This window comes from Bison bison, unplaced genomic scaffold, assembly GCF_000754665.1.
Source record: "Bison bison bison isolate TAMUID 2011002044 unplaced genomic scaffold, Bison_UMD1.0 scf7180017864249, whole genome shotgun sequence".
NCBI classification, from domain to species: domain Eukaryota; kingdom Metazoa; phylum Chordata; class Mammalia; order Artiodactyla; family Bovidae; genus Bison; species Bison bison.
Window position 1 is genome coordinate 123,692 of NW_011494821.1, and position 10,401 is coordinate 134,092.

At 52.0% G+C, this 10,401-nt stretch overlaps 2 protein-coding genes across 3 annotated transcripts in view; both read right to left on the minus strand.

Moving 5' to 3' along the window:
- Positions 1 to 645, minus strand: part of TNK1 (tyrosine kinase, non-receptor, 1) — an 8,319-nt gene extending 7,674 nt beyond the window's left edge. The window contains exon 1 of one of the 2 annotated variants that reach the window (XM_010847320.1): positions 562 to 645. In XM_010847320.1, the coding sequence (XP_010845622.1) occupies positions 562 to 592 (31 nt within the window). In that variant the 5' untranslated portion in view covers positions 593 to 645. The remainder of the gene's footprint in view (positions 1 to 561) is intronic. The other variant, XM_010847324.1, reaches the window with a different exon arrangement.
- Positions 646 to 8,892: 8,247 nt separating this feature from the next.
- On the minus strand, positions 8,893 to 10,395 carry TMEM95 (transmembrane protein 95). Its single transcript, XM_010847327.1, has 6 exons — positions 10,192 to 10,395; positions 9,909 to 9,965; positions 9,634 to 9,714; positions 9,512 to 9,532; positions 9,299 to 9,406; positions 8,893 to 9,183 (listed from the first exon to the last, which is right to left on the minus strand). The coding sequence occupies exons 1-6, from the start codon at positions 10,358 to 10,360 to the stop codon at positions 9,092 to 9,094; spliced, it is 528 nt and encodes a 175-aa protein (XP_010845629.1). The 5' UTR covers positions 10,361 to 10,395; the 3' UTR covers positions 8,893 to 9,091.
- Positions 10,396 to 10,401: the final 6 nt, after the last annotated feature.

Sequence of the window (10,401 nt, forward strand, 5' to 3'; positions counted from 1 at the left end):
TCGCAGGTCCTTTGCTCGCCCCCTTCCCACCCTCTCTCCACTTTCCCGCCCTCTTTTCAGACTTCTCCAAAGAACTTCTCACCCCTTCCCAGACTTCCTCATCGGTGTCTCGTTCCCCCTTCACCCCTGCCCCGTGCCCACTTCAACCGAATCCTCCACCTCCCTCAACCAGCGCCCCACCCACGAAATGAATAACCCCTGGTAGAGAGACCCGCCCAGGGCCCGGGGATAAAGCTAAACAGGACAGAGTCCCTGAGAGGGCTTCATGGCACTCTGATGCAGAAAGCCGGCCTGGAGCAGCTTTCTGGGCTGTGAAATGGCGCCACGACAGAGGTGTTGATGGTGGCGCAGGTAGTCAGCTCCAGACCGACCGCACGGAGTCTCTAAGATTAAAGCCCTTGGCCTTTCCCCCTGCTCTGAGTGTCCTTTCCCGGTCTCATGTGCTGCCCCCGAAATGGACCTTTTGGGGAGCTCCCCAAGGTGGAACATGTAGGGGGCTCTGGAGCAAGTGGGGTGGAGACAGCTTCTGAGTGGCTCCTCAGCCCAATTCCAGCTTGGTACCTGGTCTTGGTGATCCAGGGCAGCGCTCCATACCTCAGGGCACAACTTCCCATCTCTGGCACTTCCTGGCCTCCTTCTGGCCCCTCCCACCTGTTACCTCTGCTGACACCAGGGTTCTGTACACTTCTGCTTGCCCTGTGGGGCGGAGACATAGTCTGGCTCCAAGAAGGCTCTGAGAAGGAGTATGCCCTCTCCCTTTCCCTCACGGGTCTCAGGACCAGTCTTAGGCCATCTGGCCTACGTCCTTCTGTCCCAGGGATAGATGTGTGAGCATAGCAAATGTAGTCTGCAGAGTTCCGTGAGGGGCAAAGCCCCCTCACCTTGGTAATCATGGAAAATTCCAGCATCGATGGGAAAATCGTAGTTCACAGTTCTGTGGTTTTCTTGCCAGCTCTCTTGCCCTCCCACCAGGGCAGATAACAGATGTGATTGTTCCCTGCACATGTCTCATCTCTGATTTACTATGGACTGGCTCCACACGGGAGGGGCTGGATCTGTCAGGTGTCCTAAGGTACCTGGGACAATGTAGGCCTATAATAGGTACAGTGCATATTGTCTATGAAGAAGTCTGCTCAGTCTAACTGCCAAGCCCTGGGCGGTGAAAAGTGTGGAGTCCTGACTGCTAGATCTCCAGGGAATTCCCCAGCTATTACTATTCCCATTTCTAAAACCCAGAGATGGTTTCTGCCTGCTCTTGACCTTTCAGTCAACAGAATCACACACTTTACTGTTTGCATTTGGTTTCTTTCACTCAACATTTTTTTGTTTGGTTGGGGTTTTTCTTTTTTCCCAAATTTTCATTTATTTTTAGCTGTACTGGGTCTTTGTTGCTGCGGGAGGGCTTTCTCTAGTTGCTGAGAGAGGGGGCTACTCTCTAGTTGTGCTGGTTGGGCTTCTCATTGCAGAGCATGGGCTCTAAGTCTCGCAAATTATAGAGCACAGGCTCAGTAGTTGTGGCCAGTGGGCTTAGTTACCCTGTGGCATGTGGGATCTTCCCGGCACAGAGATGGAACCTGTGTCCCCTCCATCGGCAAGCAGATTCTTAACCACTGGACCACCAGGGAAGTCCCTTTTCCAATTTCTTGATGGGAGAAACAGCAGTTCCATGAGCATCTTCAGGAAAGAGCAGGTGAAACCTGATTTTCCTCTGGATGTCCAGTGTCCTCACAGATCTGGGTGCACTGGAAGTCCTCTGGGTATTGAATGAATTAATACATGCATGTAGAGCACATGGTGGGATATGAAGGCCGATGCAGCCGGAGAGGCTGGCAGAAGCCAAACTAGGTGTCAGATCATCCTTCCAGCAGGCTTTCACTGTGCCAGGTTCTGGGGACCCAAGTGAACAAGCTGGCACGATCCCTGACCTAGTTGGGTTCAGTCTGCAGGGCCTTGCAGAATGCGGTCAGCTCAGGCCTTTCCTTAGGGCTTTGGTACCCCCTGAAAAGTTTTAACAGGGGAGTGACAGAACCAACCCGAGGTGTAAAGAGGCTGGGAAAAGGTGAGAGAGAAAAAAGAGGGAACTCAAGGAAGAGACTCTGACCATTGGCTCAGGGGAGAGAGGCTGCCCTGCCATCCTTGGCGTGGGATGGAAAGGAGACTGAGGAGGGGGCGCTCCTGACTGAACTCTTGGCCTGGTTCGCTCTGTGCTCCAGCAGGAAACCAGAGGCAGAGGCTCCACCCACCTTTGTCTTTGACTTGGAAAAACCCCAGGAAATCAGAGGCCTCTTTATCCCCCTTTGTTTCTTATTTTTGGAGTTAAGCGTCTCTCCTCCCCCACCTTTGCCAATAAAGATGATGCGGTTTGGAGGAGCAGAGCCTGATGATTCTCACTCTGCCTCTGGAGGCCTGCCTCCAGGCTGAGATGGGGCATCCAGCTAACACTTAAACTTGGAGGCCCAGAGCACCACCCCCTCCACCCTCTCCATCTGCCTTTCCCCAACTTCTGCCTGGCCCTGCAGGCTCTGCATCCGAGAAAGATGAGCACATTCACACCACCAGAGCCAAGTTTTTCCCCAAACGGCAGAGAACCAGGAGGACAAGCAGAGAGGGCGGCCCGGTGGCCAACCTCCCCTCCCCCACCTTGGGTTTGGCAGACAGGTAGGACCCATCCTTCTGCAGGAACCATCCTGGTGCCTCTGCCTTCTCCCTTTCTGCCCTGATCCCTGAGATCACTGAGCTTTTCCCCTTCTCCCTGACCACATCAACCTCTCAGCAGAGGAAAGCCCCCCAACATTCTGGTTCTCTCTCTCCTCTGAGCCTTTGCATGACTATTCCCTCTTCTTGAAAGTCTTCCCACCCTTCTCCAAATCTGGCCTTGCTAAGTGCAGGCAGCCTACCCCTAATCTGGTCTGGACTCTTCCCCTACACCCTAAGATCCTTGTGCTTTCTTCTCATTGTACTCATTGCTCTGATAGAATTTGCCAGTAACTTGTCTATCTCTCCTGTTAGATTCCAAGCTCCAGGTAGAAAATGACTTCATCTTGTCTGGGCATTGCTATGTCGCCCATGCCCAGTATGGTTCTGACTCATATGGTAAGTGCTCAATAACCTTTGTTGAACAAATGGACGAGACAGAGTCATCTGGATAGAGTAAAGCAAAGGAGATTTTTGACATCAGGAGCTCCTTTGGTGAGAGTGATGGGGATGGGAGTTTCTAGACTTAATCCATAAGTGTTCTCCTGGTGAACCCAACCCTGCCCCCTCCCCCCGTGACACTCCCTGGCCCCACATAGTTAGCTGTCCCCAGACCCTTGAGTAACATCCTCTTGTTCCATCACCCCATCTCCATCTCCCAGGACCCTGAGGTCCTATTCTTTTCCAGTTTACATTTGCTCACTAGTTAATGGAGTCACCAGCCCACCACCTTGTATCTGTCTGACGGTTTTCTTTCCAAAGTGGAAGCAGTCTTAAATCTTCCATATTCCGACAGGCTCATAATGGAGCTGAGGGCCTTTACAGAACAGTAGCTCTGGGACATCCCAGGTGGTCCACTGGCTAAGACTCTAAGCTCCCAATGCAGGGGGCTCGGGTTCCGTCCCTGGTCCAGGAACTAAATCCCACATATCGAAACTAAGAGTTTGCATGCTGCAACTAAAGATCCCATGTCCTGCAACTAAGATCTATTGCAGCCTAATTATTATTATTTTTGAAACCAGCTGAGAGCTCACTTTCGGAGTCTGACTACCTGAGTTTGGATCCCAGCTTGATCACTTACCATCCTATAAATCTGGGCAAGTTACTTCATGTTTGTACACCTCTGTTTCCTCATCTTCAAGATGAGATTATTAGGAGTATCTACCTTGTGGGGTTATTGAAAAATTAACTGTGCCCATGTGTGTGGTAGCCGGTCTCCAAATCAGCTCCCAGTGAACCTCCCCAGCTGGTATCACAGTGTCATGCCTTTCCACAATGATCTGTGTAATCGATGGGGCTCCCAGGTGTCGCAGTAGTAAAGAACCTGCCTGCCAATGCAGGAGATGCAAGAGACACAAGTTTGATCCATGGGTCAGGAAGATCCCTGGAGAAGGGAATGGCAACCCACTCCAGTATTATTGCTTGGAGAATCCCATGGACATGGAGCCTGGCATGCTATAGTCCATGGGTTCACAAAGAGTGTAATCAATGGGCTATTGTGAGGATGGTGTGTGACCTCAGAGCTAGGTAGTAAAAGGCAGTGTGGCTTCCACCTCCCTCTCTTGGATCACTCACTCTGGAGGAGGCCAGCCACCATGTCCTGACAGTCAAGTAGCCCAGTGGAGAAGCTCCACTTGTCGAGAAGTTGAGGGCTCCTGCCGTCGGCTGACACCAACCAACCAGACAGACATTCGAGTGAGCCATCTTGGAATCTTGAAGGCTGATCCACTAGCCCTTAGATGTCTGCAACCCTGACCTACATCTGGACAACATCCTTACCAGAAACTCTGAGCCAGAAACACCCATTTTAGCTGCTTCTGAATTTCTGATTCACAGAAACCATGAGATAATAAGGGTTTACTGTTTCAGACAATTGAGTTTTAGAATAATTTGTTACAGAGCTATACGTAAATAACACATAGTCTGACACATAGTCTCCATACCTGTTAACCATCATTAACTCCATCTTACAGATAGGAAGACTGAAGCTCAGGCTGGTGAACTGATGTTTTTCATGTACATATACAGCTATTAATAGGAAGTGGCAGTGCCAGCCATATCCTCAAACCAGGGCCTTTTTTTGTTGTTTTTTGTTATTACTTTTGGCCACACCACCATGGCATGCAGTATCTTAGTTCCCTGACCAGGGATCATTGAACCCAAGGTCCCTGCAGTAGAAGCACCAAGTCTTAACCACTGGGCCCCAAGGAAAGTCCCAACCCAGGGCTTTTAGTGCCAGGTTCTAAGCTCTTCTTTCTGCCCCACCATCCAGTTACCCATTGTTGAGTAACAATACGTAGTAGCATTAAATAACTATTTTATTATGCTCTGGACTTTGTGTCTGGAACCCCAACAGGACACTGTGGGAATGGTTTATCTCTGCTCTACTATGTCTGCGGCCTTGGGTGGAAAACCTGACAATCTGGGGATGATGATCTGAGAGCGGAGGGCTGCGTTACTTACACATCTGGCAGCAGATACTGGCTTTTGGCCAAACCCCTCCATGGGGACCCTTAAAATAGGCCGGGCATCCTCATAGCAAGACGACTGAGTTCCAGAGTGAATGTCCCAAAAGGCAGAAGGTGACAGATTCTTAAGGCCTGGGCTCAGAAAGTGGCTCAGTGTCGCTTCTGCCACATTCAGTGAGCCAGCTAGCCATGGAACCCAGGTTCAAGGGAAGGATACATAGCACCTACCTCTAGGTAGGCAGCATGTCAGAGAGTACGGGGCCATTGTTTAAAACTGCCACACCCACAGAAGCCTCCTGATTGGTGAGGGGCTCTGAAAAACCGTCCCTGCCCTGACAGGCCACACTCTGGTACGTTGGCCTCATGTGCACAAAACAAACACTAACTCTGCCAGCCTCCTGTGCGAAGTGTTCATGAAGGGCTTACCCAGGGAAGACATATCACAAGGGTTCAGAGAAGGCGCTGCAGTCATCAGTGACACTTCCTGGCATCTACCATGTGCCAGGCTCTGAGGAAACAGACCCAGAACCTTAAGCAGTGGCTTTAGAGAGTAGTGTGTGGTACAGCAGGAAGATGTGTAAAGAAACACCAACACCCGAGGTAAACAGGTGCCACACAAGAGAAGCCTGGAGCAGACTCACTCCACTTAGCCTTGGGGGCTCACAGAAGTTTTCTCAGAAGAGGGGATATCTGAGCCAAAGGAGAAAGTCTTTCCAGGTAGAGGAACAAGCCTGGGCAAAGGAAGGAGATATGAGATAACAGTATTTGGGCAACTAGAAGTGACTCAGAGTGGCTGTGGGGTGGGCAGAGCTGAGGTGAAGCCCCAGGAGACACCAGGGGGTCAGATTCCAAGAAGCATTACCTACCGAGGTAGACCACTTACTGGTAAGAAGTGGGCGCATGGCATGAGGGGAGGAGGATGACTGTGACCCTGTCGGCCATGCCATTAAACCTGAGAAATCCCGGGAGTGGGAGGAAGATAGGTCTAGAAAGGTGGACATGTGGAGTCTGAGATGCCTGTGGGGTGTTCAAGCAGGATACCAGGTCTGTGTCCGGACAGTTCTGGCCTGAGGACTAAAGAAGATGAGGGGAGCTGCAGGTAGAGAGTCTTGAATGTCAGGATCAAGGGCCAACTCTATATTCTATAGGCAAAGACAAGCTAGGGAAGATTTTAAGTAAGAGATTATAATGGCTAATACTTCATGAGGGCCCATTACATGTTGGGCAAAGTCCCAAGCATTTTATATGAACTGATTTGGACCTCACAGTCATTCTGTAAGGAAAGTGCCACTGCATTGAATTTAAGATATTTTCAATTGTAATATATACCATTATGCTATGACATGTCTTCAATTTAAAATGGGTTTTTCAGAGATGTTAAAATATAGATCGAAGGAAAAAAGGCCAAGGAATCAAAGAAATACATGATCCGCATTTAAAACAGGAGGAAACAGGAACAGAAAAATAACTTTCCCAAGGTTTGGTATGTGCCAGAGCCAGGGCCAGGATTTGAAATCGGGCAGCCCAACTCCAGAGCCTAAGTTTTCAAGCATCATTTGATGCTGGACAGGAGGGTCGAGTGATGTGGAGTTTTAAGAAGACCAGTGTGGGGACTTCGCTGGTGGGCCAGTGGTTAAGAATCTGCCTTCCAATGCAGAGGGCACAGGTTCGAGCCCTGGTCGGGGGACTAAGATCCCACAAGCAGCAGGCAAACTAAGCCCATGCACGATAACTAGAGAGTCCCCACCCCACAATTAAGATCCAACACAGCCAGGAAAATAAAGTAAATATTTAAAAAAACAAAACCAAACCAGTGTGGCTGCTAAGGGTACAGAGTGGGCTTTAGGGGAGTTAGCAGAGTCAGATGCACATTTGGGAGACTGGGCTCCACAGGGAGAAAGAGGGTTCCAGAGAGGGCTGGGATCCATAGAGCAGGAGGAGGGGCAGAGAGGAGCAAGGTCCTTCAGAGATGGGCAAAGCTGTTGACCCACTGCATGTTGGGTGTGAGAAGGAGGACAGCTAAAATGTTGAGCCTGGAAAGAGGGCACATTCTTGGGGGCTTGAGACAGCTCCCAGAGACAAAGGAGAGCTGCTGTGGCTGGGGCGTGAGCAGGGTGCTTCTCACCCCAGTGTGGGCGGCAGCGTTGTCCGGTGCCTGGCTGGCAATCACTTAGTATTTATCAAATGAGTGAATGTTTCAATTGTTGTATGAGCTTGGGCATGCCATATGATCTCTGGGTTCCATTTTTCGGTATAAAATGAAAGCATTGGACTAGAATGTGTAAAACAAAATGGAAGATGTTTCCCCAGAAGGGATAAATTACTCCTTTCTCTCTATCCCCAGTACCTTTACAGATTCCCCCAAACAGTGGTTCTAACCCTGGCTGGCTGTAAATTAGATTAACTGAGGCCCCATATGAGACCACTAAACTCCACATCTCTGGAGACAAGACCCAGCAACAGGTAGTTTTTTTAAGATGACCAGATGACTCTACATGCGGTCTCCCATGTGGCACTAGTGGTAAAGAACCCATCTGCCAATGCAGGAGGCCTAAGAGACGCAGGTTCCATCCCTGGGTAGGGAAGATCCCCTGGAAGAGGGCATGGTAACCCACTCCAGTATTCTTGCCTGGAGAATCCCACAGACAGAAGAGCCTGGTGGGCTACAGTCCATAGGGTCGTGGAGTCGGACACGACTGAAGTGACTTAGCACACACACACGCAGCTGGTTGAGAACTGGGAGCTTCGGTTCCAGTGTGAACTTCAGTATCCACTTTGAACTTCAGTATCCAGTTTGAAAACCATGGGGCTGTGTGAAGGCAAGGATCCCTCCCAGGCCTAGGCCCTTGGACTGTGACTTATAGTTGGAGATAGGCCTCTTCTTTATATGTCCCATCTCCCATCCCCCAAATCCAAACTCCTGATAACCAAGGGACCAGACACCAGGGTTTCTCAACCACACACTGCTGACTGTTCAGACCGGATCATTCTTTGTCCTGGAGGACATTCCCATGCATTTTCAGATGTTTACCAGCATCCCTGGTCTCTAACAATTAGATGCCAGTACTACATTCCCCCCCACTCCCATCAAAACAATCAGAAACATCTCCTCTGGTGCAAAATCCCCACCTCCCTAAGCTGAGAACCACTGTGCTACATGAGCCTCCCTCTCCCCCTGCCCTCCCCAGTTGCAGACAGAGGCCAGGCAGAGGCGGAGGCCATTTGACAGCACGTTTAGTTGGGCCTGGCAGGAGGGAGGCCTCTCTCTGTGGGAGGCTTCACAATGTTAAATGGAAGGGGAGCATGCCAGCAGGCTGACTGCTGTGGTCTCATTCTAGGGGGAGGGACTTTTCCAGAACACTCATTCCCGGATTCCCAATCAGTCACAGGAGGGCCAAGAGGAGTTTCTGGGGCCTGGCAGCCCCCACGTTCCGGGAACAGGCAGAAGGAGATGTGGGAGTGGTGGTGAGCAGAGGGGATTCTTTCCTTCTGTAGATATTTTCCTGGCACGGGGACTGCCCCTGTCTGATTGGTTGAGGGATGAAGGGGAGGAGCTTTCCAGCTGTGGGTGCCTGGGTCCCTGGACCATCTGACACTGGGACTATGGGGTATATCTAAGTATCAGGGTCTGGAAGATTGAACCACTTGGGGCTGGAACTAAGGGTCTGGCTGTCCCCCGCCCTCCCCACCCCACCCCCAACCCCAAGAGAGAAGTGGATGTTGTGGGCACACGAGCTCCTTAGAACTGGAGGCTAGGCTCTGTCCTCGTTTTCACAAGTCAACTTTTTGCTTGGAAGTAGTTGTACCTGAGGGAAAACAGAGGGTGGGAGGCCTGGGAAGGGAGAAGGGAAGGGCCACGAGGGCAGGAGGAAGGATGAGGGGGTACTGGTGGGAAGTGGTGAGGCTGTCTCCCGCCCTGATCCCCCAACTCACTCCACCGCGAGGCTCGGGACACCCAGGAGCAGGGCAGTTCCGCACACAAAGAGGAGCAGGATCCGAGCTTCCCAAAGATCGTGACTTCCTATAGGGGACCCAGGAAGCAGTGAGTGATCCCGGGGACCATACCCATCGATGCTGGGGAAGCCTCAGAGCTCAGAGATCTGGGTGGGGGTGAGGCAGAGGTGGGGAGTAAGGACCTGGGAAGCAGCGCTTTCGGGGCCAACAGTACACCTCGAAGCCCTGGCAGGTTGAACAGTTGTACAGGATGGTGCTGCCCCCTGCAGGAGACAGTAGGGCCGGCAGTGCGGCGGGAAGCCTCCGTTCCTCTCTGCTCCCACCGCCCTCCGTGGCTGCTCTCCTCAAGTGCCCCAAGCCCCCGGCTTTCGCTACCCCTTCCCTTTCTTACTCACGGCAGGAGGGAGGGCAGAGAGCTGAAATGAAAGACAAGGCAGGGTGGGGGGCGGATGAGCTCAGCCATACACCCCTTTGCCCAAGGACCTAGGCACCCCTTGGTCCTTCCCCTCATCCGTACCTTCTCTGTTGTACTCCCGGAGCTTGGTCTTTCGAAGCCATTGCCAATATGAAGGGAGTGAGTAGAGAGACCCTTTGATCTCTGGGGAGGCAGAAAGCAGCTAGAGTGCCCAGGGCCTCAGCAGGGATGGTTCACCTCCACCCCTTCACCCAGCACCACCCCATCACACTCTCCTGTCTCCATCTGCCCTCCACCCGTCCCTACTCCACCTCCCCAGCCCCCTCCTTGGTTGTGCCTTCCAAGCCCCTAGGTTGTGCCTTCCCCCTTGACTTCACCCATGACTCTCAGGACTCTGTGAGTCTTCTCTGTGATTTTGTTCAAGGATGCATCATCTGTGGAGATGGGTAAGGACCGGGTGATTCCCTCACTGACCTGGAAGAAGGTTCTGGGCCCTTTCCCAGGGTCCAAAGAAGCTCTCCCAGAGGGAGCAGAAAGTGTGTCCAGAGAGGGCTGTGGACTGAGGAGATGGCTGAGAGGCAGAGCTGTGAGGCCACTTGCAGGCCCCTTGGGGCACAGGGAAGATTGTTGTTAGGCCCATCCCTGGATGTCTGATTTTACCTAAGGCAAAGGCCGAGAATGTCCAGGAGACCTCACAGTCCTTCCACTGGACCTCCATCTGGCTGCAAAGCCGGGCCAGGCGGCCCGACAACTCACGGTCTGGGAAGCGGCAGAAGACACAGGCCTCAACGGCTGCCAGGAAGATCCCACCTAGTGCCAGTGTCCACATGAGGCCTGCTGGGGGCTGCTGGAGGGAGGGCTGGCCCCACC